Here is a 27803-nt window from a genome sequence, read left to right as displayed (position 1 = left end):
TGGACATTCTGTTCCGTAATTCGCGTTACCTGGTTGAAGTCTCCATCATTCTGTTCCGTAAATCGCGTTGCCTGGTTGAAGTCTCCATGATTCAGTGCTGATGTACTTGAATACATTGCACAATGACTTCGACTGTAGTGTGCCTCGCCATTCTTGCGACTGGAGAGCGAAAGAAGCTTTCGCTGACCTCAGGGACGTACCGCGAGCTGCTATCAGCTTTATCTGCAGTAACTACGATTGGCGACAACAGTTTGGTAAGTATTGTTTTTTTTTTCTTGGTGCGCGAGTGAAATACTCGGGCCAGTGCATTATCGCGCGCATTTCTTCACGCATGCCGTACGTAGATGTGACATAAGAAAAAAGATTAGAGCCATGTGCACTAGTACGCGTGAGAGAAAAGTTGCAAAAGCACGGTAAACGCAAACCTGCAGCATGTTTATCAGATATCTCCTTGTTTACGCTCAAAAGTGATCCCAGCGATCGAATCCCTTCAAGTTCGGCGCGAAGATTAAATTTACTCTGTCTTGGCAGCGGCCTCTTGATGCGTGAAAGCACTGTCTTTTGCTTTGTATTTTCACATCTTTTCCACTGATATGCAGAGTATTCCATTCATCGCTCCTCTTTGCGTAACAGTGATTTATAACCCGTGAGGCAGTTTTCCTGCGAAGCACCTCTCCATGGCGCTGCAGCGTTTACCTCAGGCAGAAATCAGGAGTGGCGCCGAAAATGTCGCAGTGCCACACGTTCTACTTGCTTCAAACGTGTTGCACAACCGGTGGAGAAAACCAGTGCAGCAATTGTGCACGCGGGGCCAGAATATGAAGTGAATGCGAACGCGAACCACTCCGTTCGCGTTTGCATACCCTAGCTGGCGCGATAGAGCAGTGTAGAGTTACTGTATAATAGAGTTACTGTATAATATACAGTAACTCTAGAGCAGTGAACCGGCACTCCCAACGTACCTCTCGGCAGGCGTGCCTGTGTTATTACACTTCGTCGGTGCAGTGTAGCGGTATGCCTGTAGCGCACCCTTTAGAGTATGTGCTGCGGCTTATTAATTATAGTTATAAGGTTTTGTGCTGACGAGTTTTCGAAAGGTGTGGCAGATGTCTGTCCGCGCGATCAGGCAAGCAAAGGGATATGTATTAAGCTTATCATAGCCGTGTTGTCGAATTCAGACTGGAATTGCAGTGAAGCAAAACCTTTGCAATCTCTCCCAGATTCAGGTTCACGATCCCGAGTTGGATGAATTCGTCGATCTTGAACCAGCAGCTCTGATACCGAACAAGTGAAAAGTGAGGCTAACAAAAAAGTTAGTTCCTCCAACAGATGTATCATTTTACACATTATGGCTTACCATTAAGCAGTAAAGCAAATAAGGGTATAGACTCGCAGTTGTGATTTTCTTTGATAATGCGGTGAAATTTGAAAATAACTTCGATATTGAAACGTTACAATCAATGCAGGAGAGGTGGTCATGCCTCATTATACCCACCTGTGGCAGAGGTTTTCTGCATGTCTTCCCACGTTCACCGAACTCAGCACGCTATCTCCTTGTCGCTGCATAATTGCTATTACCGCAGACATTGTTCATTGCAAGCAATTTTAATCCTAAAGAGCTATGTCGACAGCCTTGAAGAATGTGAAGTCAAAAAGTTTTGACCATACCCCTGATTAGTACCGTACTGACATATGTACATATAGCTTTGCTGCATCGACCTCTGTACTTTCGGGATAACACAGGAAGCATCCCCTCAATAACCTCAGATAATTTTGTTTGCCGCAATGTTTCGTGGTACTTTTCTGATTTATGAAGTTCTATATTTGGTTGCGATGTTTAATGGTGCATTTTTTCAAACTACACGCGTAAAGTGGGCACACTAAGTTTGAAATGTGCTGAAATGAAGGTATACATGATTTATTGCTTGTGGGAAGCGATCTTTATTAGACGTGCTGCCGTATGAATGCTATATTTTATGTTTCCTCATGGATGCCCTTGCTCTACTAGCTTGCATGTTTCAGCACAACACTAGCACCCGCATTCATGTGCATGACAGACTGAGGACAAAATTTACTCCATTTTTACAGTAATGGTGCGGAGCAAGTCGAGCCCATCAGTCTTGAGAACAAGTACGGTTATTTGCGGTTTGAGCTGTCTACATTTCACCCTTATGAGGACGTCCTGCAGAGGAAGGAACCGATCAGTGGGCGTCTGCGGCGTTTCATCGTCAACAAGCTGTTTCAAGAAATTTTCAAGATTGTATGGTATGTAATGCAGTGATGATGTGCATTTTGCTACACTCCGTTCTTGCGGGTTTTACCAGAAAAGGTATGAAAGCCTGCATACCAAGCTGTGAAGTTCACAGGTTAGGTTAATCCGTGCAGATGCTTTTTTGGACCGTCATGATGTGGGGGTGGCAGTTGCCAATGTTGCTCACAACATGTAAAAAGTTTTGTTTTCAGGTGGCCTCAGCTGCAGCAATGCACCAGTAATCTAACCGCGGCACAGTAGTGCCAGTGTGTGCCCAGTTGCTGCAGTCGTAGCTGTCACTTCAATGAATGATACGATTCACGCAGGGCATGCTGTGTCTGCCTTCCATAACTCTGCCTTGATTGGCTAGCTCACAAACTTTAATTTTTAAGCTCAGGAGTGTACAAGAGACGTATAGCAGAAAAGACTGTTAAATCAATAATGCTGTGTGCTTCATTTGTGTGCATCCTTTGCCTCTGCCTGTTCACTAACACTGATGTTTCTGTGCGCATGAGTGGAACATAACTGAGCATTTGTGGTACACTTTGCATTTCGTTTATAAGATATGTCGGTATCCAATAGTGGGGAGTCGCTGATGTTCTCAGAAAACTTGACTTGGAAGTAGAGACATGATTCTGGCAGTGATGCATGTGGGAACTTCAGGAATTATTGAGAGTATGATGTTATTTCGGGTACCACAAGATATGTGTCCTTTTAACCTACATGTGACTACAAATGAATCTTGGGTACTACCACGATTAAGTTTTTTACTGACATGTGCAGCCAATACTTATGCGGCCGCTGCTTCCACTTAATTCTTCATGCGTGCATCATGGACTAGATGCAAATAAGAGATGGTGTTTGTGTCTTATCGCCCAACATAACGACCATTCAGCAAATGGCCTGCACTGCTTTCCTTATCATGCTGCCCAGTTCTCTTTGGTTCAATGAATGCACCACATCCACCATACTTGATTACTGCTGTTTCCTGTCACTGTGTTTTCAAAAGAGCTGGTACAAACAAGGCAGTCTTGCCAATAATGCAGGTTATGAGTTTGCGTTGGAAGCACATTTATTTCACCTGCAGTGCTTCTTGGTATGTACTGTGAGCATTCCATATGCAGACAGCAATTCCTGCTTGCTTATCAGTATCAGTATCAGTCAGTATCAGTCTCAGTCAGTATCAGTATCAGTCAGCTTATCAGTATCTTATCAGTCTTATCAGTATCAGTCAGCTGTATCAGTGACCCGAGTCATAACATTACATGCCAGCCTCATTGTCACTCAAAAAATTCCAGTTTTTTGGACTCTGCTACTTGAAATGTACCGCCTCGAAGCTATTGCAGGAAAGTAAACTATTTCACTTATGTTGTTTGCCCACATCTCAGTATATGCACTGAGAAGGTACTGCTGTCGCCACGCAGTGGTAATGGAGCACATAACGACAATCGCTTATGAAAACACTGCAAGAAGTACACACCCTCAAATCCTACCCCACGACGAAACTTCACCTGTGCGTGTGGATTCGCAGTCACTTAGCAGAACCAGTGCGGCACATGCGCAACGCGTACACTGCCGAGATGTACCAGTGAAACATGTATACTGCTAAGTAAACAGCATGAAAAAATCATGACTACATGCCAAAGACAGCATGACCTAACAGGAGCTGCTATTTCTTTTTGATTATTTCACCTTGGCTGTTTCTTTCTCGGTCAGTGTGCAAAATCAGCCTAGTTCGTGATAAGAGGACACAGTTTCAACTACCTTCTGGAACAATGGAAATGACCACAATATCTGTCTCTATATGCCTTATGGCGCACCTTATAACATCCGTTGTGTACCATGTGGCTGCTGATGCAAGATTGATGAATAGAAAGAAAGCTGTACCACTGTACAGTCAAACTATAGACTGTTTTTAGAAATACCTAACAGTGCGCCTATCTGCTTGCTGCTGACATGTTCACGTAGTAGTAGTAGTAGAAGACGTTTATTCGGCCAAAATTTACAGGCCGAGCATATCGACCGCCTGGGCGACCAGAAGTCGCTGTTCTTCCTCCCCTTCAGCGCCAAGCCAGTCGAGCCAGGTGGTGATGGATAAAGAAGATGGGGGGTAGGAACCCGACTGCTGAGCAGCCGGGCAATAGAAGAGGCAATGGGCAAGGTCCGCATAGATACAGGGGCAGTTGGGACAGGAAGGGTCCGATCGATAGCGATAGAGGAAGAGGCGAGACGGGGTGATGATTGCATTCATTTGAACGTGCCGAAGAAGGCGAGCCTCCGGCACTGTGAGTGATGGATGAGGGGGAGGGTAAAGGCGTTTGTCGAGGCGGAGCTCGAGGTAGACCTCTTTTATGGTGCGGCGAAGGGTGAGTTTCCCACCGTCCTCCGAGGGCTTGGGCCAGGGGATCAATGGTGCCCGGAAAAGTGTGTCACGGGCGAGCTGATGAGCCAGCTCATTGCCGTCAATCCCTGAATGCCCAGGGACCCAGCGGAGGAAAACGATGGAAGGCTGCAAAGCGGAGACCGCTCGTTCGACCTCCTGTTGAAGAGAAGGGGTTAGGGTGCGTTTCTGTATGTGGTGTATAGCGGCTTGTGAGTCTGAATAGACTGTGTACTCTTGAAGAGAGGGAAAGAGGGCAAATGACTGGAGGGCATGCGCAATGGCGAGGACCTCGAGGGACAATGCATCCGGAGGGCGTAGAAACGGCCCGCTGGTGTGAGTTTCAGGAGCGGGGAGGTGGGGGTGGTACAGGGCGTAGCCGCAGGAACCTCGAGGAGCCATGAAGGAGGCATCCGTGTAAGCTACACCCTGGGTATCAAAGAGAGGGGAATGGTGCTGTGCAGCCGCATGACGACGGCCGGCGTGCAGAACGGGGGACATGTTGGACGGAAGGGGGAGGATCCGAAGATTTGGAGCCGGGGTGGGAATAGGAGAGGTAAACGGGGCGCAGGAAATGGGCGAGATACCCGCTTGAGTCAGTAACCACTGACCCGGATGGGTAAGGGAAAGCCGGGCAATCTGCGAGTCATGATGGAGAGAGAGCAGAGATCGGAGAGGATGAAAGAGGCCTGTTGCAAAGCTCTTTGCAGTAGAGGTAGTGATAGGGAGGTTGAGAGCTGCCTTGTAGAGGCCCACAAGGGCAGTCTCAAGAGCGTTAAGTGGAGTCTGATTGAAGGAAACGTAGGGTGCAAAGTACAAGACCTTGTTGAGGGCCAGCGCGTGGGCAACTCGGCACGCATGAGCCTCGTGGAGACCTGAGCGCCGAGAGACCACGCGCCGCAGGAGGTGAGTTACGGAGTGGCAGGTGGTGACAGCACGGTGGAGGGCTTGCACGTTCTTGGCTGCATGCAGAGGAAAGCCAAGAACTTTGCACTGCGTGACGACAGGAATGGGAGAGCCAGAAAGGTGGAGAGAGACGAATTGGTTGTGTGAGCGCTGGTATGAGGAATGGTTGAGGAAAAGGAGCTCGGATTTTTCAGGAGCAGGAGAGAGGCCAGCATTGGTGAGAAAGGAGTCGATGAGATCTAGGCCACGTTGCAGGGTGTCCTGTACGTGACCGGGAGAGCCAGACGAACACCAGAGAGTGATGTCATCGGCGTAAAATATATGATGCAGGTCGGGAATTTCAGCTAGCTGGGAGGCGAGAGGGGCCATAGCAAGATTGAAAAGGGTAGGAGAGAGAACACCACCTTGAGGAGTGCCTCGGGTGAGGTTGTGGGGGTCGGACAGATAGGTGTCGACTCGAAAGCGAGCGACACGTTTAGAGAGGAATGAGCGGATATAACAGTACATGCGGGAGCCACAGTCTAGGGAGGAGAGTTGGGAAAGGATGTGGTCGTGGCAAACACCGTCGAAGGCCTTGCGAACATCGACGGTCACAAGTGCGTGAATTTTAGTGGGGGTAGGTGACAGAAACGTGTGCTGGAGAACCAGAAACATGTCCTGTGCACAGACGTGGCGTCGGAAGCCGATGAGAGAATGAGGGAAGAACTCCCTCGTCTCGAGAAAATTAGAGAGGCGAGTCAGGGCCATTCGCTCAAGGGCCTTACCAACACATGATGTCAGGGAGATTGGGCGGAGGTTAGAGAGAGAGGGAGGCTTGCCCGGCTTTGGAATCATAGAAATGAGTGAGGAGGTCCAGGAGCTGGGCAGGCAGCCGCTGTCCCATGCATCATTGTAGGTTTTAAGGAGGAATTCTTTGGCGCAGTCAGGAAGGTTGCGAAGTGTGGTGTATGTAATGGCATCCTCACCGGGAGCCGAGCGTGTAGCATTAGCAGCCAGAGCCGATTCGAGCTCCCGGAGAGTGAAGGATTGGTCCAGATCGGGGTTAGGTCCACCGCAGTACACCGGGTAGGAGGGTGCCAGAGGGGGCGGGAGATAGAGAGGCGAGCTGATCAAAAACATCGGAGGGAGTTCCTTGAGTGAGGGCTTTAGCTAGAGTGGGAGCAAGGGCAGGCTTAGTGCCAAGGAGGGATTTGAACAGAGACCATGTGGATCGCGAGTGCAATGCAGAGTCAAGACGGTCACAAAGAGCACTCCAACGAGAGTGCTCGAGTGAGGCGCAGTGGGCGACGATCTCGGCCCGCAGAGCAGTGATCCGGGAAGAAAGTTGGGCATTGTGGGGTTGGCAGCGGAAAGATCGTTGAAGACGTTTACGGCGACGCCATAAACGGAGTAGGTGAGGATCTGGGTCTGGGACTGGGTGACAAGAGCGAACACGACGGCTACTGGACGTGAGCGCTGCAGTGATGCGCGACGTCCAGTCGTCGTAGGATTGAAAGGAGTCAGAGGCGAGATTAGCGCGGAAGGCGTGCCAGTCAGTATGAGTGAGCGGATGACTTCGAGGGATGTGGGAAACAGAGGTGGAAATGTGGACAAGATAGTGGTCACTGAGAAGAGTTTCGGCTGTCACTTGCCAGTGAAATGAAAGTGAACCCCGAGAGAAAGTGAGATCGGGTGTCGTGGGACGCTGTGAGGCAGTGCCCGCTCGAGTAGGGGAGCCAGGAGTGTTGAGAAGGGTGAGGTGGCGTTCCTGGGCCAGACAGTGGAGGAGGCGGCCGGGTTTGAGGGTTTGAGGGTAGCCCCAGAGTGTGTGAGGGGCATTAAAGTCACCACCAAAGAGGAGATCGGAGTTAGAAGGAAGAGAGTGAAGGAACTTGCCCAGGGCGGAAAATAAAGAGGAGGTAACAGGGGGGTTGTAGAAAGACAAAAGGGCGAGTGAGACGCGGGAAGAAGGGTGGTAATAGACCACACCAACTAAATATTTAAGAAGGACCGAGGGGATATCAAGTGGCTCCACGAGCACGTCGCTACGTACATAAATAGACGCAAGTGGTGTGGCCGTAGCGGCATGGTAGGCGCGGTAGCCTGGGACAGTGCCGGCCGTCCGGGTCTCCTGCAGAAGGAGAAAATGGGGCAGGGAGGGGCGGGCGAGTAGATACTGGTGGAGGGGGGTCTTATTATGGCACAGATTTCGGCAGTTCCACTGCACAATCTCGAGGTCCTCGCCAAAAGCCATTATGATAGTGTAGAGGTAGAACTTCGTGAGGGTACGCGTTCCTTCTTTTTGGCCGGGGGCAGTGACTCATGCAGGGATTGGAGCGTAGAAGTGAAGGATTCTAATTGTTTGGATTGTGCTTGGAGGGTGGTAAGAATCTGCAGAACCGATGTCTCCAGCTGAACCAAGCGAGTGTGGTGTGCCTGTGTGGTGGTTTCGAGAAGATCAGCCAAAGGGGCGACCTGGGCGGTGGAGGAGGGAGTGGTGAGTGTGGCAAGGTGCTCATTTAGCTTGGTAAGCTGGGAGGTAAGAGAGGAGGTGGTTGTCTGGAGGGTTTGAGTCAAGGCGTGGATCTGTTGTTGTAGGTCGTGGGAAATGCGCTGTTGCTCTCGCTGCTGGCGTTCCAGCATAGCGAGCCGGAGGTCGAAGGAGCGGCTCTCGTCAGTCAGGGATGGAGAGGGTGGTGCAGTGGAAGAGACGCTGGAAAGGGACGCTGGAACCGAGGAGCCTTTAACTTTGGCGGCGTAGGAGCCTGGTGGTGACGTGACCGGAGCTGACGGAGGTTCATGATTAGAGGAGGAGGAGGGGGTGGGTTGCGTGGCCCGGCGCAAAGCTAGGCGTCGTAGGTACGCAGCTTTGGCACACTCGCGTTGTTTACCGAGGAGAAAGGGGCAAGTGGGGTCGAGGGAGGAGTGGGTGTTTACCTGGCAATGAACGCACCAGGGCTGGGCACATACATGAGCGGAAGGGTCGGCGGGTAGAGGAGCAGCACAGCGACGGCACTTTGCCGGAACGCTGTGCTGTGGACACTGGTGTGCGCGGTGTCCAAGAGCGAGACAACGGGTGCAGGTGGGAGGCTTAGGCTTATGGGGACGGCACCGGAAGGCAACGCGTTTGAAATACACAAAGTGGGGGATTACGGTTCCAGCGAAAGTTATGAGCACCGACTGAGTGGTGCCCATCATACGAGCAGCAAGAATATCGGTTTTGAATGATTCGATATCATACATGAGGTCATCAGGGGTGAAGTGGCCACCGACGTTATGGATGACGCCGAGGCATGAGATGGGAGGATTAGGGGCATATGTTTTAATGCTGATAGGCTTACCGTGAAGCTGAAGATGCGTGATAGAAAGCAGGAGGTGGGCGGTGAAAGGGGAATGAGTTTTTAAAAAGACGAGGCTTTGGGCTGGCTTGGCCTGAAGGGTAATCTCCGCACTGCTCTCGGAGGACAGTTGTGCAGCGGAGACGACTGCGGCGAGGACGTCGTAGAGCGGTATCTTGGGGTTGAGGGTGCCAGGGGGAAGCTGGATGCCAACTGTGATGAGCTCGGTGCGGGGCCGGGTGGCGGAGGCAGGCTTACGGCAGGCACCGATGGTGGTCCAGCCGACGTCAGGGGCCGGAATGAGATGGCCGTCGACCGGGGACGCCGTAAGGTCCATGTCTGCTGTGTCGTCAGCCTGAGCCGCAATCTGCGACGCAGGTACCAAGGTGCTGGACTTGCTGTCAGCGGGAAGTGTGGTCCGAGTAGGTGCGGCGGCACTGGCGGCGGCGACGAACGCAGTCGACTGCGATGCGTCTGTGGGCCCGAAGCTCTTGGCTTCCCTTAATGCGTGGAGTTGGCCAGCAGTGGACGCCGCGGCGGTGACGAACGCTGCCGGCTGCGTTGCGGCTGTCGATTCGGAGCTCCCAGCGTCGGTGAACGCGACGGGAATGGGCGCGGTCGTGTGGCCGGTGTTGAACGCAGCCGGTTGAGACATGGCTGTAAGCGTGGTTGGAGTAGGCCCCGCGGCGGCCGCGTCGGAAGAAGTTGACACCGGCGAGGTATGGGTGGGTCTCGGCTTCAGGGGCTTGTTGAGACGCTGCATGCCAGAGGTGCAGGCGCGGCGCGTTAGGGTTAGTGGGGCGCCGCGCCGCAGCAGATTTTTGGAGGCGCTTGGAGCGCCAGCTCGACAGCGGGCCGTGATGCGAATGGTGTCCTCGTGGTGCGGATGTCTTCCTGACGCGATGGAGTGTAAATCCAGGGGCGGGCAAGGCCCTGGACCAGGCCAGGGGCAGGTGAAAAACGGAGCACGATATTCAGCCAGCTAGCCAGGGCGGCGCCACCTAGCGGATCCCTGCACACGTACATGTAAACTTTCTGTGAAGTATGGCATTCATATTTTTTCATACTGTCTGCACAAGTGTTTTTCTCCCAATTAAGCTCTCCTTCTCAGTACTGGACTACTCGTCGAACAGAACAGTTCCCCTAGATGGCAAGAAAACTCTGCAGTTGTTGTTGTTGAGGCGTATGTTGTTATTTCCTTAGCATCTGCTTTCCTACGTGCAGCAACCATTCTTTTTATTTTGGTGCAGCATTTTTGCCCCACCAACATATATTTGCTTTCCAATAATGCTTCTAATAAAAGTGTTATACTACTGCTAAATGTACATATGTGCCAACTGCAGATAATATGCATGGCAGTGCAAACGTCTTTGCAGTGCATTCCATCCATTCTTCATATTGTTATTTACAAAAACTTTGTGCCTGCGAAACTATGCACTCTCAGTTTCATAATTATGCACATTAACAGCACAAAATCGCACGTTTCTTCTGTCCAGGAACCCATCGCGCCAGCTGTATCGTGTGGCTGCAGAGCGGCTGGTATCTAAATACCCGCACCTCAAAGATCGCCTTGGAACTGGAAGTGGTTTGATGAGCACAGCAGATATTTCATTACCTTTCATTACCTTGCACTCATTACGTCTACAAAATATGCTGCTGCGCATATGATTGATCAGTTATACAACAGACAAACAGGGAGACAAGCCAATGGCAGGCACTACAAACAATGTCATTCTACAGCTCTGTTCAGTGAGAGGCATACAACATGAACACCTGAAAAGAAATTATAAACAACACAATTGAAGGACCCTGAAGTAGGTGGCATGACCAGATCAATCACTCCGTTGATGAGGCATATGTACGAGTGCAAATGGTTGCTCAACATTGTATTGCGGTGTATCCTGTTGCAGAAATGATGTGGCAGCACGACTAGACCTCTCTTGTCTTTCTTTACTTCTGATGTGCAATGAGCGTTTGAATGCATGTGACATGTGTTTCAGTAAACATGGCAGATGAGAGGCAACACTCTGGAGTGTGTGTTATTCCTCTGTTTCACTGCTCGTCACATCTATTTCCATGATACTGTTGTGCTCCTCGCAGCAATTTATAAGTTCCGCATTCATGTAAGCATGTGCATGATGTAACACCTACCTTTCCATTGCCCACTCTGATTTTGAATTGATCATTATTGCAAATCTTTACATCCCGATGCTTTGCTACACATGCCGGGCATTGGGCGTTTTTTTGCACCACCCAGTTGCATGCTATTTTAAGTTCAAATTAGGCAAGGGGTGGAAAACAACAACATGGGGTCTGTAATTTTTTTCTATTCGCTTTTCTACTCGCTGAGGATGAAAAGATTGAGAACCCCTCTTTTATTTACATAGCCAGGGAAGTGCAAATGCGGGTGCGTGATGACGAAATGAAGAAGGGACAGGAGAGAGCGCTGTACTGAGAACTAATTTTTATTCAGCAAAACGCAGGTGGAGGTAAAGGCAATCAGAAGCAGCCAACGTCACAAGGCGTAAAGGACCAAAAAACGAAAAGAACCCAAAACAGGATGACAAAGCAAAGCTAAACAAGGATGAAAAATCAAAAGCGATGGGAAAACATTGGTAACATGACTATAAAATAGTTAATGTCGCAGGGTGTAAGGAGGCATAAAAATCATTACAAGATATCTGCCGCATGATGTTAGGAGCAGAACCGATAATATTAATGAAACCAATGCTAGAAAAAATATACACCCATTGAAAGAATGTGACAATGTGGAGGTGGCAGATGCAGTCACCCGAACAATGAAAAAGATAAAACAGAGGCACGCAATAAATAAGGCATGCACAGTAAATACCTAAACTTTAACACTGTACTTCTAGAAAGGCCTGTTCACGCCCGTACAATGATTTAAACCCGTCACTGACACACTCTAAGCGTGTTATTTTTTTATAAAGAAGGCTTCCTTCAACTCCCGGGCTACGCTGTTTGTACTTCTGGCAAGAACCACACTTTCATATGAATGGGGCATGCATTTACAGTCTTTGAAATCAAGCACTAGATTAGAACCGGTGCCTTTTTCAATGCACCTTCACATGCTCGTTCAAACACTTTCCTGTGTGTGCAATGTAAACCTCCTGCCACCTTGCAGCAGATGTCTTTTAAGGCGAAAGCCTTTAATGTCTCATCGTTGTAAGCAGCAGTTGTCGACAGAGAATGTCACGCTTTTCAGTTGGTCGAAACGGTCATGACGTCACAGTGCGCCAATTTCAAACGGGGCCAATTGTACTTTGGCTAGTAACCATGCAACCAATTGAAGGGACCATATAGTGATGCTCCAAGTAAGTGGTACTGAGCTTAGTTAATTGCTTAATACTCAATTAGCCTAATTAACTTCTCTAGTCAGGCCATATAAATAAATAAAACCTAGTAAGAAATTGGTCGAGCTCGGGAATCGAACCCCGGTCTTCGGAGTGCGAGACGAGCATGCTATCGACTCCGCCATGCCAGCTCGATGGTTTGGAATGAACAAAGGCACGTCTAGTGAATACGGTGTCTTCGCTCACTGCCATCCTCCTCCCTTCCCTTCCGGCGAGGTTTAGGTGTCCACCGAGATATGAGAGAGAAATACATTTCCTTTCCTCAAAAACCAATTTACCGACGAGCGAGGCGTAGAGCCGAATGGGCGATGGCGTTCTATGGACTCCCTGGCAGCGTTGCAAGACGCTCTCGCGTTCCACTCTTAGAGGCGACGCTTAACATCTTAACCACACATCAGTGACCACACTTTAGGTCAAAAAAGTGCACCCCCCCCCCCTTGAATTTTGACGGGTGTCCACCGAGATATGTGAGACAGTTACTGCGTAATTTTCTTTCCTCAAATACAATTTTCATTTTCTTCATTACGGGCCATCTTCGTCTTTCTTCTTTCACTCCCACTTCCTCCGTTCCTCTACGGTGCGGTTCAGGTGTCCACCGAGATGACAGAGATTTACTGCGCCATTTCCTTTCCTCAAAAACCGTTGCGTTGAAACGGCAAGGCATCGCGCCGAACGGGTGGTGGCGTTCCGTGGACTCCCTGGCAGCGCTACGACACGCTGTCGCGTTCCACTCCTAAAGGCGAAGCTTAAGCTTAATTAGCAGTTAATTAGTATTCAGGCATTAATCAGTAATTAACCATTAATTAGTGATTTGTCATCACTTAGTAATTAGTACTCAATTACATGTGACGCCACCAGTGCCACAGAAGCACTGAAAGTGGTGCGGAAAACGCTTTCGCCTCTACGCACTTTAGACAGTCAAAGTGCCCCCTGAATTTTTATGAATTGTTATGCCCCTTCACACCCTCTACTGTTTTATAATCATCGTTACCATTCTTTTGCAATCGCTTTTGAGATTTTCGTCGTCCTGTAGCTTTGTCATCTTGTTTTGACTTTTTTTCGATTTTCCGGCCCTTTACGCCATATGAAGTTTTCTGCAACGCGTTACATTTGCCGCTGACTTCCTATATTGAGCGCATTTTGCAGAATAAAAACTGGTTGTCAGTTCAGTGCTGTTTCCTGCCCTTTATTTTCGTTTCGCATTCGGACACCTTCATTTGCACTGGTTTAGTGATGTCAGAATGGATTAACTAGCCATGTAAAAAGTTCTCCCTCAATATCTACCTTACATGCCTGTGTTCATTTCTGCTATGGCCATTCATGATTAAGGTGCAACATTTGCAAGACACCATTCTGCCTTACAGTTCACACTAACGCAGGTGGAATGGATTGGCATTTTGCGATTTAAAAGTGCAACTTCTGAGACGCTGCAAGGAATGCCACCACTAATTTTTGCAAATAGCCATATTGTGGTGTTTAGGCAGCTGCGTTAGCAAATGTCATGAAAAGGTGTATAAAGCTGGGTAGTTGGGCAGTAGCACACTTTTCAGAATACTCCTTTTAAGCGTCACAGTTTAACACCTGGATGCAAGTACTGATTTTACTTTGGTCGATAGTAAAAGGCATGTTGTTTTCTGGATTGTAAAGAACGCGATTACTGTTACTGGTATGTCTTGACAAAAGGTGTCTACCTTGACTAGTTGTGTGCACTGGACAGGTGGGTTTCTTTAGGTGCATGAGGGGGTTCGTTTGACAGGAAAAAGTCACATTTCTTTTGCTTCTGTCGGAGTACAATTAAATCCAGTTACTAACTGTGATAGTTAAAGAGTTAATGATCAGAAATTAGTTCACTGGGTAACTACATAGCTTTATTTGTAAATTCGTTTCTTTAACCGCCTGTTTGCTGCTGTCTGCCGATGCTGGTATTACTCTTCTGGAAAATCCGTCTCCATACCTTGAAAAGCAAATTTTTTTTAAGTTAATGAAGGCCTTCCCTGAAATATTTGATACATGTGATGGTTCATGAAAATGCTCCTGCTGTGTGCCTGTGCGTATGATGATTGTTTGGTTCCTGCCATAGGGCTGACAGTTGAGCTTGTTGGTATGTGTTCATGATGGCAGTGCAGCAGGAACAAAACATGGACTCAAGGCATAGAAAGCACATGACACTAGTTTTCGTTGCCTTGCTGATAGTTGTGAAAAACATGAATTTCCTGCATGTCCCGTGCCCAAGCACATGGCTCATTCATTGCTGCTTTCATTTGCGAAGCCATACAACGTCTAAGTTACGTCAGGCATGTCACTGCACAGGCCATGTGTCCACATTTTTCAGTTGACTGAAACTGCAAGAAAACGCGGGCAATGGTTCTGTATGCACGCTTTTATTTGTACCCATGCTTGGTGTATAGGCTTTCGATTATCGGCTGCGGGTTTGTTAGGCACATATGTATTCGTTCTTCCCCTATCATTCTCATAGGACTCGTGGGTTCAAGTAGTGAGAAAAAAATATAAAAATATGCGGAAAAAGATTGAAAGCTGCAACAGTTTGATGGCTGAAATGAAGGAGAAGTACCGGCGTGTGGCACAGAGACGGCATGAGAATTTGCGCAGCAGCCGAACAAGAAGTTGTGCCGCCTTTCTGTAAGTATTACAGGCACCCTTCCTCATCTCAAGTTCTTTCAGAGACCTTGCATCAAATCAACTGAGAGGGGGCAGTACTGTTTCATTCATTTTGTTCTAGAACTTTGACGTACTGGTGTGTTCTGTTCCATTGTAAAACTAGTTGTAACTGCTGGTATAACTGCAAGAACCAGAACTGGGTAGTAACACTTGTTGTGACGTGGGATATTCCTTCGTGATATAGAGACAATACTTGGCCTGCAGAAAATCTGTGCACCTCAGCTAAGAAGCACAGCGCTTTGCACAACTCACGAGCTTGTGCACATTGTCTTTGTATGTTACACCTCTGTGCTTCCCACCAGCACATACAAAGAGACTCTGCACTCTCATTGTTGATGTTTCAAATAGAAATGTACAAAAAATTGTTTGGTTTTATGGGGCTTAATGTCCCAGAGCGACTCAGGCTTTGAGGATGCCATTGTGGAGAGGTCCAGATAATCTCAGCCACCTGGGGTTCGGTAACGTGCATGGACATCACCTCTACAATTTCCAGAATTTTGCCGACATTGAAATTCGACCGCCGTGGCTGGGATTGCACCCGCGTCTTTCAGGTCAGCAGCCCAGCGCCATAACCACTGAACAACCACGACGGCGTACACACAATGATGCCGTTAGTAATTACAGTTACACATCGAGGAAGCCGTACCACTTATTTGATGCATATTTGTTTTCAAGGAAAATAGACACCAATTTTCACTTGCACGTTTTCTGCTTTCAACAAATGCAATGTTAATTAATATGCATGGTTGACCGCGTAGCAATTTCCTGCAACCACTAAATAGTTTATCATTGATTTTCCTTTTCACATTGTTTCGATTTCAGTTTTATCAAACGAACAATGGCAGTCATGCGCAGTTAACCATAAGGGGACTTGGTGCACGAAAAAAAAAACAATATAACTGCTCATATATCATTTCTTGTCATCCCAGTTTTTAGGCAGGCTGGTTTAAGTGTTCTGGCGAATTAAAACTGCATATCAGAATGTATAATGCAGGTGTTTTCGGGTCTCATGACTGATACGTTAACTCAACATCAGAGGCAATCTTCGGTTGATGAAATTGTCATGAAAATTAGATGAAAGAAGAATTTCAGGTATCAATTATTTACCAGTCACAGGCGAATGGCAAATTACGATCAATGTATCCCAGTTTCTAGCCCAACCTTAAAAAAATCATAAAACATACAACTAAAAGTGGATGTCTATAGACCTTTAATTCCTCTCTTTGCCATTAGAACTCCAAAAGGTGCTAACTCGAACCAATTGCGTGAAGCTTATAATTCTCAATAAATTCAACAACTGGCCGCCGCGGTGGCTCAGTGGCTATGGTGCTCGGCTGCTGTCCCAAAAGACGCGGGTTCGATCCCGGCCGCGGCGGCTGGAATTTCTTTGGAGGAGAAATTCTAGAGGCCCGTGTACTGTGCGATGTCAGTGCACGTTAAAGAACCCCAGGTGGTCGAAATTTCCGGAGCCCTTCACTACGGCGTCTCTCATAGCCTCAGTCGCTTTGGGACGTTAAACCCCATAAACCAAACCAATAAATTCAACTGGAATGCATACCTGCACTAACTAGAACCAGTGAAAACCATTCGGTTCAGTCCAGATTGGGAACGTTACATTCGGTTACAGTATGTTGCAGTTGCAAGGAATTCATTCCAATTTTGGAACAAATGGACTTTTCCAGATTTAAATGTGGAAATGAAAGCAACGTGATAGCTGTTGGCTACTCTCTTTTATAGTGGTTCATTTTCCTTTACGGGGCATGCGTTGATCACTGAAAGCACTTACATTTGACATTCAGTATTTGTTACTGCAATGAGTTCCTTCTCTGCAACATGCGCAAGATTGGCAACAAGCATGTGGCACTACAGGATACAGAACATCTCGTGGCATGTAGGCCACTAAGTGATGTGTATTTACAAGTAGCTGTACGGTCGCCGCCTCTTGGACCGGCTACGCTTCAAACATGACTACCACATTGAGGAAAGAGCGAGAGTGCCAGAACCCTGGAGACGCACCCTCCGGGTCCGACCTTTTCCCCACAACATGTCTAGAGAAGACCATAGCGCTCATCGCCAGGCGCGCGCGGAAGTATTGGCGCGATATTATGGTGACCGACAAAACGTGTATTACGCGGACGTTACCGGCCCACACCATGGGGGTACACGGCCGTAGTCGTACACAACACGAACACAGTTAATAGGCTCACTTTGAAAGCCTACAGCGCAACACATGCGGTAGAGATTGCCATTGCTCTGGCTCTCAATAATCCCGAGTCGAAACACATCGTCACCGACTCCCGAGGGGCCTGTGAGAACTATGAGCTGGGCTGGCTCCCCCTTGCCTAGCGCATACTGCAATATAGCTACCGATGCGAAGATCCAACTCCACGCAACCTGATTTGGGCCCCCGGTCGCCAGGGACTCCAGGGAAACGAACTGGCCTAGCAGGCCGCCCGCGCGCTCTCTCCCCGGGCTATCTCCCTGTCCTTGGAAGGGTACTTTCAATCAGACAATCGGACCCTTGCATTCAAACACATCACCGATTCCTACAAGGAGGAGCACCGGCGCTACCTGGCCCTTGTAAGGGACTGGATTGCACTGACGAGCGCCTCCTCATTCAAATTCTCATTAACCTTGTACTGTGCCCGGGGTGTTTAAAATTTCAATGCATCCTTTGATGGCGCATGCCACTTCAGTAGGGAGGTAGCTGACACTTTCCACATGGTTTTGGCGTGTAAATGAAACCCATCTATCCCCCACAACCCCAGCCCCACCAGAGAGGACTGGGAGGCGGCCCTGCTCGGCTGTCCAGACCTAAAGGCCCAAAAGGCTTTCGTTCAACAGACCCGGGCGGCATTGCTTGACAATGGGGCCCCGGAGTAGGGGCTTCACCTAGTATTGTGAGGGAAAAGGGCCAATAGTGGCCTACCCTAATCACCTTTCTGTACAAATTTAATACACGATGAATGTTTTCGCCGACATCATAGATACATATACAAAAGTCATATGTATTCTTCTAAATGGTTACTTTTAAAAATTAGTGGTAGACTGCTCTTAAGCATTCAGCGTTATAGCTGTACCTTTTCTTACTCACTACTGCGCAGAGCCTTTAACAGTACATCAAAAGGCATCAATTTAGGGCAGCGAGCTGTGGAAGCAAAGCGATATAGTTGAACAGAGTTGCTCAGGGAACAAACTTGAAATAATGATATCCTGGTCTAAACTTAAAAAAAGTAAATGTATGTGTACAGTACGGATAATGTAAATGAGCAAATTGTTCCAGGGTCTCGTAGTTGCCAGTAATGGGGCGAATATCAAGAGCAGGCAAATACGAGGTCTGTTAGAAAAGTATCCGACTTTATTTTTTTTTGCGAACACCTGATGGATATGAAACAAGCGCGCTTACAGCAGTCAACCTTGAACCCTCGGGCGCATGCACGAATTTTTTCCCGCCTGCCGATAGCGTCAGTCGCTGGCAAGCAGCGTTTGAGTGAGGCAGTGCGCAGTGCTCTCGCCGGTTTTTTGTTGCAAGGAAAATGGCGGAGCGAGAGGAGCAGCGCTACTACCTCAAATTTTGCCAGAAACTTGGCGATAGCCAAGTGGAAACCATTCGAAATGTTCAGACGGCTTTCGGAGATGATGCTATGAGCAGCACACAGATTAAGCAGTGGAGCAACTGGTTTAAAGACGGCCGCACATCCGTGGAGAGAGAGCCACGCTTCGGTCGGCCATCAACATGCCGAAATGACCAGGTAATTGCCGAAGTGAACGCTGTGGTGATGCGGGACTGTTGTGTGACTATCCGAGAAATTGCGGGAGAGGTGGACATCAGCAATTTTTCTGCACATTCCATTATCACCGAAAGATTTGGCCATGGAGAGAGCGGCAGCGAAATTCGTGCCGAAGCTGCTGAAAGTGGAGAAAAAGCAGCTTCGTGTTGAAGTCTCAAATGAGATGCTGGATTCCACAAACAGTTACGCTGACCTCACCGACGCAGTAATCGCTAGTGACGAGTCTTGGGTGTACGGGTACGACCCGGAAACCAAATCACAGTCGTCACAGAGGACGCATTCCACGTCATCAAGACCAAAGAAGGCCCGCCCAGTGCGCAGCAATGTCAAAGTGATGCTGACTGCTCTTTTGACTCCCTCTGTTTGGCACACCACGAGTACGCACCCCATAGGGTCAAATAATGACTAAAGAGTAACAGAGATGTCCTCCATCGCCTACGTCCCTAGTAGCACAGTATGTTACTGCAATGTTGCAACAACATTGCCAATGTTGTACTATGTTGCGCTAACATTCTTCAACATTAGATAATGTTGCTGCAATGTTACCAAGCAACATGCTGATAACGTTGCCCTAAAGTGGTCTTTTCACATTGCAGCAATATTGTCAAATAATGAATAAATGTTGAACCACATACAATGGCATTGATATAACATTCATGCTATAGGTTAATTGTCTGCCCTCTCGGGCTATTTCTGAAGCCCAAATAGAAAAGCCGGTACCAGATCACTTCTACTCACCATGACAGTATTAATTAATTTATTTATTAATTTTTACTTCGAGGGCAAGTTTGCATGTGGTGTGTATGCAAATGGTGAGCAGTCCTAGTGTACTTGCACTCTGTGACACTAATGTAGAAAGATATGTTTCTATCTAAAATATTTTTAATGAGCTGGAAGTACTTTGTTTTTCAATTAAACATGCAGACAAAATTAAAACTGCCGAAGAAATTTAGTTCTGGTTTCACTGACGCCCCGCAGTCTAATGGCCATGGAGATCACTATCACAAATCCAAACCGCGGCCGCGCCGAGAGCCAATCCTGCGATGCGCGCTCATCGGAGAACCTGCGTTGTGTGTCAGCGGCAGTCGTGGCAAGATATTCACGTTTTTTGTTCTTCTAGTACAGTTTTTCTTGCGATCGCCGTGCCCGCGCTGCTGTGTTTCGTTGTGGTTTCACTGGAATTCAGCTGAAACAACAAAGGCTTGCCCAGAGGATGACCTCAATGGTGAGTGATTTCTAGACTTCCATTGTTGTGCTGTGACTTGTGTTGGTTCTTCGTGATAGTTTGATAAAGTGTTACATTCGTTGTATCATGAAGAGAATGAAGTGTTCGCTAAGCGAAGTGTCCATTCAACGACGACGCCGAAGAACAGCAGAGGCTGTTCACGACGAACTAGAAAACTGTTTTGCTGTTGTTAGGCTTGATAATGGTCATGGCAACAGATTGTACGCAACATGAGCTGAACAGTATCAAGATGCCTTTTGATCGCATAATATTATTTTATCCTCTTTATCAGCGCCAGGCGAAGACGCAGTTAAAAGCCGCAGTTCTCACTTGTCGGATTTTAGCACCGCTAGCAGCATCTCTGACATAGAAAGGGCAACATAGGAGTTGTCGCGGATTTCTGACAATAAGGAGTTGGTGGTTTATGAAGATAGGATGGCACTTGAGTCTGGTGCCGCTACTCAATGTCTAGAGCACGACTTGCGCGTGTGGGCAATTAATAGCCTGCTTCTCACCTGCATTCCCTGCTTAAAGTGCTGAAGCCATGCCATCCAGAGTTACCCACGGATGCTAGAAAATTACTAAAGACGCAGAGGCATACTGATCCAGCAGTGATGACCGATGGTCATTACCACTACTTTGGAATGTTTCGTTCTCTGGAAGAACATGTGCATGTTCCTTAACGTCTGCACTTTGTGCGAGGGCATTACACCAGTTCTCATGCATTCTACTGGAAGATAGCATAAATCCAGCGGCATTTTAAGCAAGGAACCAGAATTTATTCTTTCACTCGAAACTGACGCTGCTGCATTATACTAGTCTTTGCCCTCTCATTCCCAATCAGATGTATACCCTTATAACCAACATTTATGGGACTGTGCAGCGATTTGCGCCAAGGGTAAGAAAAGTGAAATATTCATTGGTATTCAATCATCCTTCATCATCGTCAGCTCTTTCCTGTGCTAGCTGCATCCACTTGACCCCTGCACCCATCATCAGTTTGTGATCTAGCTTATGTAGCCCAGGAAGAATCGGGCGTTAGCAACTTTGCCTTTCAAATTGTGCACAGCAGTAAGACTGAAAAAGACTATAGGCTGGGCCTGCCCTCTTCGCTCGGTTTACTTTGTCGGCCACCTGCCATGGCACAATTGAGGGAAGACAAAGGGAGTGATGTGCAACCACCTCCAGCCGGCTACGCCTTCATCTACAAACGCCCTTGTGGTTTTAAGCAATTGAATGGTCGTCCCCATGGATGACATCAGTATGTCCGCTTGTAAGGCAAGATTCCATAAACTAACTGAAACAAAAGTGTTCACAATCTGTTGTTTTCCTAACTCCTTCACTGTGTCATGCCTTTTTTTCACCCCCAGAAACAGTTCTGTTGTTTTGAGTAAAAATTGCCCGCCTGTTTGTTATTTCACATGTGCCACTCTTCATGTTTTGTTAGTTATTGTGCTGGTGCCAGAATGTATTCATTGAGTAACACTGCTACATCCAGCATTATTTTTCGTTAGTGTTTGTTGTTGTTTTGCATTGTCACACTTTTTACTGTATTGCCCCTCCTGCTAGGGCCAGTTTATTGGCCTGCAGTATCAATAAATAAATAAATAAATAAATAAATAAATAAATAAATAAATAAATAAATAAATAAATAAATAAATAAATAAATAAAGCGAGACAGCAGCACTGGCCATTGCTGTGAGGTGCGGGAATGGGAATTTTTGTTTGTAAATTATTTGCTTGCTTCGGAGGAATTTTAGGTGGCATGAATAGTCGATGTCTTTTATGTAATGAATGCATTTTTTAGCCACTTTCAAAACAATTTGTTGCTCAGGCTGTTAAAATATGCTCGCGGTGCCAGGGAAGGGCATTTTTTTTTCACTATTTTGGTTTGAGCCAAGTGACTGGACATAAGTTCTTTAAACAGAGCTTTCCAATGTCTGTGTTCCTTGAGGAGTGTAGAAGATTTGTTATTAGACGTGTCTGCTTATGTTAGGAAATTTTTGGTTCTTTTTTTTTGCAGGGATGCAGCTTCGCTTGTGACATCATGAATTAGAAGAGACCATCATCGGGAGCAGCTGGAGGCTACCAGAAGACAAGCATATTTTAGACGTGCTAAATTGTTCAGGCAAATGTTGACAGTACTTTAAATTTGTAGTTTTCCAGTGCAACGGTGCATGACCAAAGAAGGGAAGAAGGATACTTGAAGAAAACAGCGCAGCAACAGGGACAAAATAGAAGATGAGACAGGTGCTGACTAGCAACTGAAGGTTTATTGAAAAGGAACGCATAAAACATACTCTCTTCACAACCAAGAGTGCGCATGAACTGCGCGAATAACACTGATAACCTGTCAACTTCAGTCATGGTGGTCAGGATACAATAGTTCACAATCATGAACAAGGACGGACAGTCGTTCATGACTGTGAACTGTTGAATCTTGACCACCATGACTGAAGTTGATAGCTTATCGGTGTTGTTCGCGCAGCTCATGTGCGCTCTTGGTTGTAAAGTGAGTATATTTTAAGTGTTCCTTTTCAATAAACCTTCAGTTGCTGGTCAGCACCTGTCCCATCTTCTCTCTTGTGCTTGTTGCTGCGCTGTTTTCTTCAAGTATGTACCAACTTGCCGTTTTACTGAAGTTGGGAAGAAGGATAAAACACAGCGCTCACTGACCACTGGTTATTTAACGGCACAGACACTGCTTAAATGCCCTCAGACCAGCCCAACAGGAAAAAAACAAACTTATCACACCTTTATCATAAAAACTATGAAAGAAACATCATATCTGCATTATATGATACAATTGAAGTATTGCTCGCACATTGTGAACCAGCTTTTTAATATGATGCGTCTCTGTTGCTTCACATGTGGTTTGTGGTCTGCTTCTGCTAAGGATCTTCGCACTTGAAAATCTCTGTACAATCACTGCAGTGCTTGACAAGTTTGGAACCTGTCCTCATTCTTTAGATCTCTTGCATGCAGATTGCATTTACGGGCCTCTAGCATTTTGCCTCCATCGAAATGCAACCACCGCGGCCAGGATAGAACCCGTGTCTTAACAGGCCAGCAGCCGAGCACCATAACCACTGAACCACCGCGGCGGCTCATGTACCTGTTTGTGTGTGTTCCGTAGGGCTGGAAAACTATACACTTAAATCAGCGATGTTAAACAGCCCAACAACTAACTCTGCTGTTCATAATACCTCTGCTCCTTGTTTCTGAATGGCCGACTAGGTTGAACTGCTACTTTGTTCATTTGTTGCAATTTTGTGCACAAAATGAATGTGTTATATTTGGGAAATAGAAAGTCCAGGTGGTGCATGTTTTCAAGGTGTGCTATTGTTGTGTAAATAGTTTACTCAAGTGTTTTGTATTTATAGCATGCCAGTTGAGAGGTGTGTGCACGTTTTCATGCTATGGTAATGTGCCTAGTAACTGTTTAAAACATTAGCTCTGGTTCTTGCTCCCGAGTAGCTCACATGTGTACTGTTTTTTTTTAGATTTGTTGCAAGTTTCTATATGAAGTAAATAAATAAATCTTATCCGTGAAAATGTAAGCCCACGTGTTGCATTTTTCAAGCTATGCCAATGTGTTTGTGTAAATGTTGAGTGTATTATAAGTCTGCTTCCTTTTTCGAAATTATATTTCTGTCTATCTAAATAAATCAGTCTAATTGTCAGAATAACCATGTCATGGAATCTTGTTGCATCTAAACGATAGGAGCACTGGTAGAGAGCTAATGAATGTAACATTTAAGGATTTATTTAGAGTAAGCGGTCTGGAAAGTATGGAAAAACAATGTTTTGTGCAGTGCAGTCCTGTATTTGTATTCTACAGCAAGCACCGCATTACTGTGTAGCAAGGAGTAATGCTCAATTGCTCATTCTTGTGACCTTAAGCTGCTGTAACCATTCTGGTATGATGATGCCATTGTACACAGTTTAGTCTTTCAAGAGATCACTTTATTGAGAGCCGCCGCGGTGGCTCAGCGGTTATGGTGCTCGGCTGCTGACCCAAAAGACGCGGGTTCGATCCCGGCCGCGGCGGCTAGAATTTCTTTGGAGGAGAAATTCTAGAGGCCCGTGTACTGTGCGATGTCAGTGCACGTGAAAGAACCCCAGGTGGTCGAAATTTCCGGAGCCCTCCACTACGGCGTCTCTCATAGCCTTAGTCGCTTTGGGATGTTAAACCCCATAAACTAAACTAACTAAACTAAACTTTATTGAGCAGCAGCCATTATTGGTCGCTGAAATATTTCAGTGATTTAGAATGCTGTCTGAATGTTTCTGAAACATCGACAGCATTGCAGCAATATTGTAGTAACATTGTCGTGGGAATGTTGCATGTGTGCGAATAAAAAGTTGCATCAACATTAAGAAAATGTTGGAGCCATGTTGCATTAATATTGTCTCCAGAAGTTGCTTTAACATTGATGAAAGTTGATGTAACATTGGAGCAATATTGTCTCAACGTTGTCTTATATATGTTGCGTTAACGTGGCAAAAAGAGGACGCTAGCCACGTTAAGGCAATGATAGAAGGTAACGTTGTGGCCACACTGAGGCAACAAAGCGTGCTACTAGGGGTGGCGCTGTGCGGCGCAAGAGACTGGAATTGAGGTCAACAAGAAATTGGCGCATCCCTCGCGGCATTGCTCCTGCACATTCGTCGCATTTGATTCAGACTTTTCTGGCGAAAAACCAGACTCCTGTAGTTCAACAGGCTCCTTACTGTCCTGATATGTCCCCCTACGACTTCTGGCTGTTTCCTAAAATCAAGAGGCCATTGAAAAGAGCGCGATTTCAGAAAAGAAAGGACATTATGGCTGAAACGACAGCAGAGCTAAATTCTATTCCGAAAAGGGCCTTTTCAGAATACCTCCAACAATGGCAGCCCCGCTGGGAGATGTATATGGAGCCTCAAGGAGACTAATTTGAAGGTTATTAGGTTTCTAACGCTCCAGTTATGCCAGTTTTTTTTCTTCGGCCAAAGGTCGGATACTGTTCTAACAGACCTCGTATATAATATAGCAGGGGGCTTCAGACTCTTCTGGGCGTATGCAATTAAGAAATTATCGCATATACCTTGGGAACAGCTAGGATAGGCCAGGGTTAAGTGAACATAAGTGAGGCAAGGCTTTGTCCTGCGGTACATATTGAACTGATATCGACGATGAATGGTGGATAAAATATTTACTACTGGCTTGTATAATGATAATCATTTCACTGCACCTTCACCACCTTATTACCAAATAAAGAAAGTTTTCATATTCAGGTGTGTCATTCCATCAATTGCTTTCCATAATGAATGGCTAAAAAATAACGTTGCAACGGCTGATGATTTGGCACTGAGGCCACGGCTTCTGGCTACAGCACAGGAGCGACACCAACAGCTGCGGACGCTGTCTATTTCAGATGCCCTCCTCCTCTTCCCATTCTTGTCTACCGAGGCAGCGGTAGGTTTATCGTGTTTTACTCAGTGTGAACATTCACTGAACTTTAATACATTTGCAGCTCATCATGGAGTTCGATGTAGTAATCAAACGATGCCTGATGGACTGTATGGAGCTCGGCTTCCGGACGCTCAGCAATATGATTGGGAATTCTGGGCGCGAGGAGGAAGTGGCAACACTGTCTCGTGCATCACATGGTAATCTACTGCTCTTGATTTTAGAGATAAGGCAGTGAGACGAGATTCTTGGCATTGCAGAACAAAATGATAAATGGTTGACGTGGAGCCTCAGCACGCTACGTAACATTTTGACAAGAGGACTTACCCTGATGAAGATAAGTCCTTTTACTTAAGTGGTGCCTAGAGGACTGAGGCTTCCTATCAGGTCTTGTGTAGTGCACCTTAAGCATGTTTAAATCTCTCATGCCTTAAAAAATTCTTCTTTTGCATGCAAATGGAGGAAAATGCTTCAAATCCACTTACTGTTTTCATCCTTACACCACCCTGATAAGGCAGCCCATTGCCAAGTACAAACACTGGTACCAGGCATGCAGAAACAAGCATGGTTACTTGTACTCATGCAGTCGCCATAACTCGGCACCCCGAAGTGGTCCAGCTAGCCTAATTGGTTGCTTCCAATCCGCTGCCTGGTGCGCATAGCTTGCATGCATGCATCAGACTGGATGCTCAGCATTTCCACTGTTTCGGCATCTGTTGTTCACTTCGAACTGCAAGTCGTTCCCCTAAAATGGTCAGGTTAGGCAGACGAACGAGTGTGTTCTGAGCATCGACTGGAGACTCACACAGCAGTCCATGACAGTGAGCTCTGTTTTAGGTTCCCCTTTCCATCTGTGTAGCAATGCTGTGCATTGCTGACCTTCTTTGCCTATTGTAGGACTCTAGGCTCATTGACAAACTTTGCAAGCGTTTTTGTGTATCTGATGTGTATTTTCTGTACACTGAAATTTATTTGCGCCCATTTCCAGGGTATTGGAAAACCTGACTGCACTCCCTTTTGCTATACAAATGGCTGCACATATTTATTTCATTTCCTATTGCATATTCCCGCTCCTTCCCTTCTACCCTTTGCCTCCAAAAACCACTCTTCTCTTTTGTTCTGTTGCATGCCGTTACAAGCACATCACACCTTTATTTGCACTGTAGCTGCTCCAACTAGTTAGTCTGCACTGAACCGTTGTTTCATCTTAACAGTTCTGAAATTAATCACCCCTAGTTGCGTTGGGACTTCATTGGCATGCCTTCATATCAGTGCTTCCAGAAAAATTTCGTTCACAAGCAACTGCAGTAAAAAAACCGCCAATTTCTTCTGCCTCGCAGACGATGGAGTGGCAGGGCTGTTGGAAGTTGTGGCCTCAAGGTGCAATGAGTCCCTTCAAGTCACTAAGGTGAGTTCTTAATTTATCTATTGCTGGATATGCATAGGACAGCTTTTATGCTAATAAGCATAAGTAATTCACCACTATCGTTATCATCTGCTTGACTAGATCCACTGCAGGGTAAAGGCCTCTCTCATGTCTTTCCTATGAACCCTGTCCTTCGCAAGCTCCGGCCACCGTATCCTCGCAAACTTCTTAATCTCATCCACCCACCTAACTTTCTGCCGCCCCCTGCTGCACTTGCCTTCTCTTGGAATTAAATCATACTGACTGCCTATACCTGGTATCCAGCAATGATGCGCAACATTTATAATGCACACTGCACAGAAAAATATTTCACTCAATTTGTGCCAATCGTTACCACCACACAAATGTACAAGGATGCAAAGGAATAACCTGACACGCCAGGGCTGTGTCTTCTGTATCGTCCATGTGCATTTATGCACTATTATAACTCAGTAGGAATGCTTCGCTGCAACTGTCTCTACTTTCTGTATGTTTTAATTTGCTGGTTTATTTTTGGTGTATTGCATTTACAGGAGGACCCCTGCTTGACTCCCTGCCTGGTGGTTTGTGAGAACAAGATGGTTCTCTATGTCGATAGACAGCCACTTTTTGATGTCTCGAGTACATTGACTGGCATGTCATCCCTTTCCGCAGCTTTGTGGGTTTTCCACATTGCCTACCCCAGAAAGGCTCATCGAATGCTTTCATTTTATGAGCACGCTTTCGTAAACCTGACATGCACAAAACCACATGTAAAGGCGCTTGAGTTTATTAATTTTTTTTAAAGCTGGTGATCCCAGCGTCTGACCTCTTTCCCATCTTCTGTCATTCCCTCATATGAGACACGTGCAGAAACCTGCAAACAGGCCTGTCGACGCTTTTCTATCTTTTGTTTTTTAAGTGATGTGCCAGGCTTTGTAAACAGAGCACAAGCAGCTAATAGTAGCCCAAACTTTTCAAGTTATTATTCCTCACTTTTACATGTCATATTGTAGTTCCCAGTCTATTTTTCTTTGTCTACAT

At 46.6% G+C, this 27803-nt stretch overlaps 1 protein-coding gene across 1 annotated transcript; it reads left to right on the top strand.

The window, feature by feature from the left end:
• The first annotated feature begins 122 nt into the window (after positions 1-122).
• On the top strand, positions 123-27565 carry LOC149367408 (uncharacterized). The gene is made up of 9 exons (XM_089573933.1): positions 123-254; positions 1221-1288; positions 2089-2265; positions 10351-10439; positions 10855-10873; positions 25201-25381; positions 25440-25575; positions 26716-26783; positions 27314-27565. Exons 1-9 carry the CDS (start codon positions 123-125, stop codon positions 27563-27565), a joined length of 1122 nt encoding a protein of 373 aa, XP_089430059.1.
• The last annotated feature ends 238 nt before the right edge of the window (positions 27566-27803 follow it).

The sequence above is a fragment of the Amblyomma mixtum genome, chromosome 1, assembly GCF_055824585.1.
Source record: "Amblyomma mixtum isolate Tamu chromosome 1, ASM5582458v1, whole genome shotgun sequence".
Lineage (NCBI taxonomy): Eukaryota > Metazoa > Arthropoda > Arachnida > Ixodida > Ixodidae > Amblyomma > Amblyomma mixtum.
The sequence above is the reverse complement of the archived record's forward strand: the minus strand, read 5'-3'. Positions and strand labels throughout refer to the sequence as shown.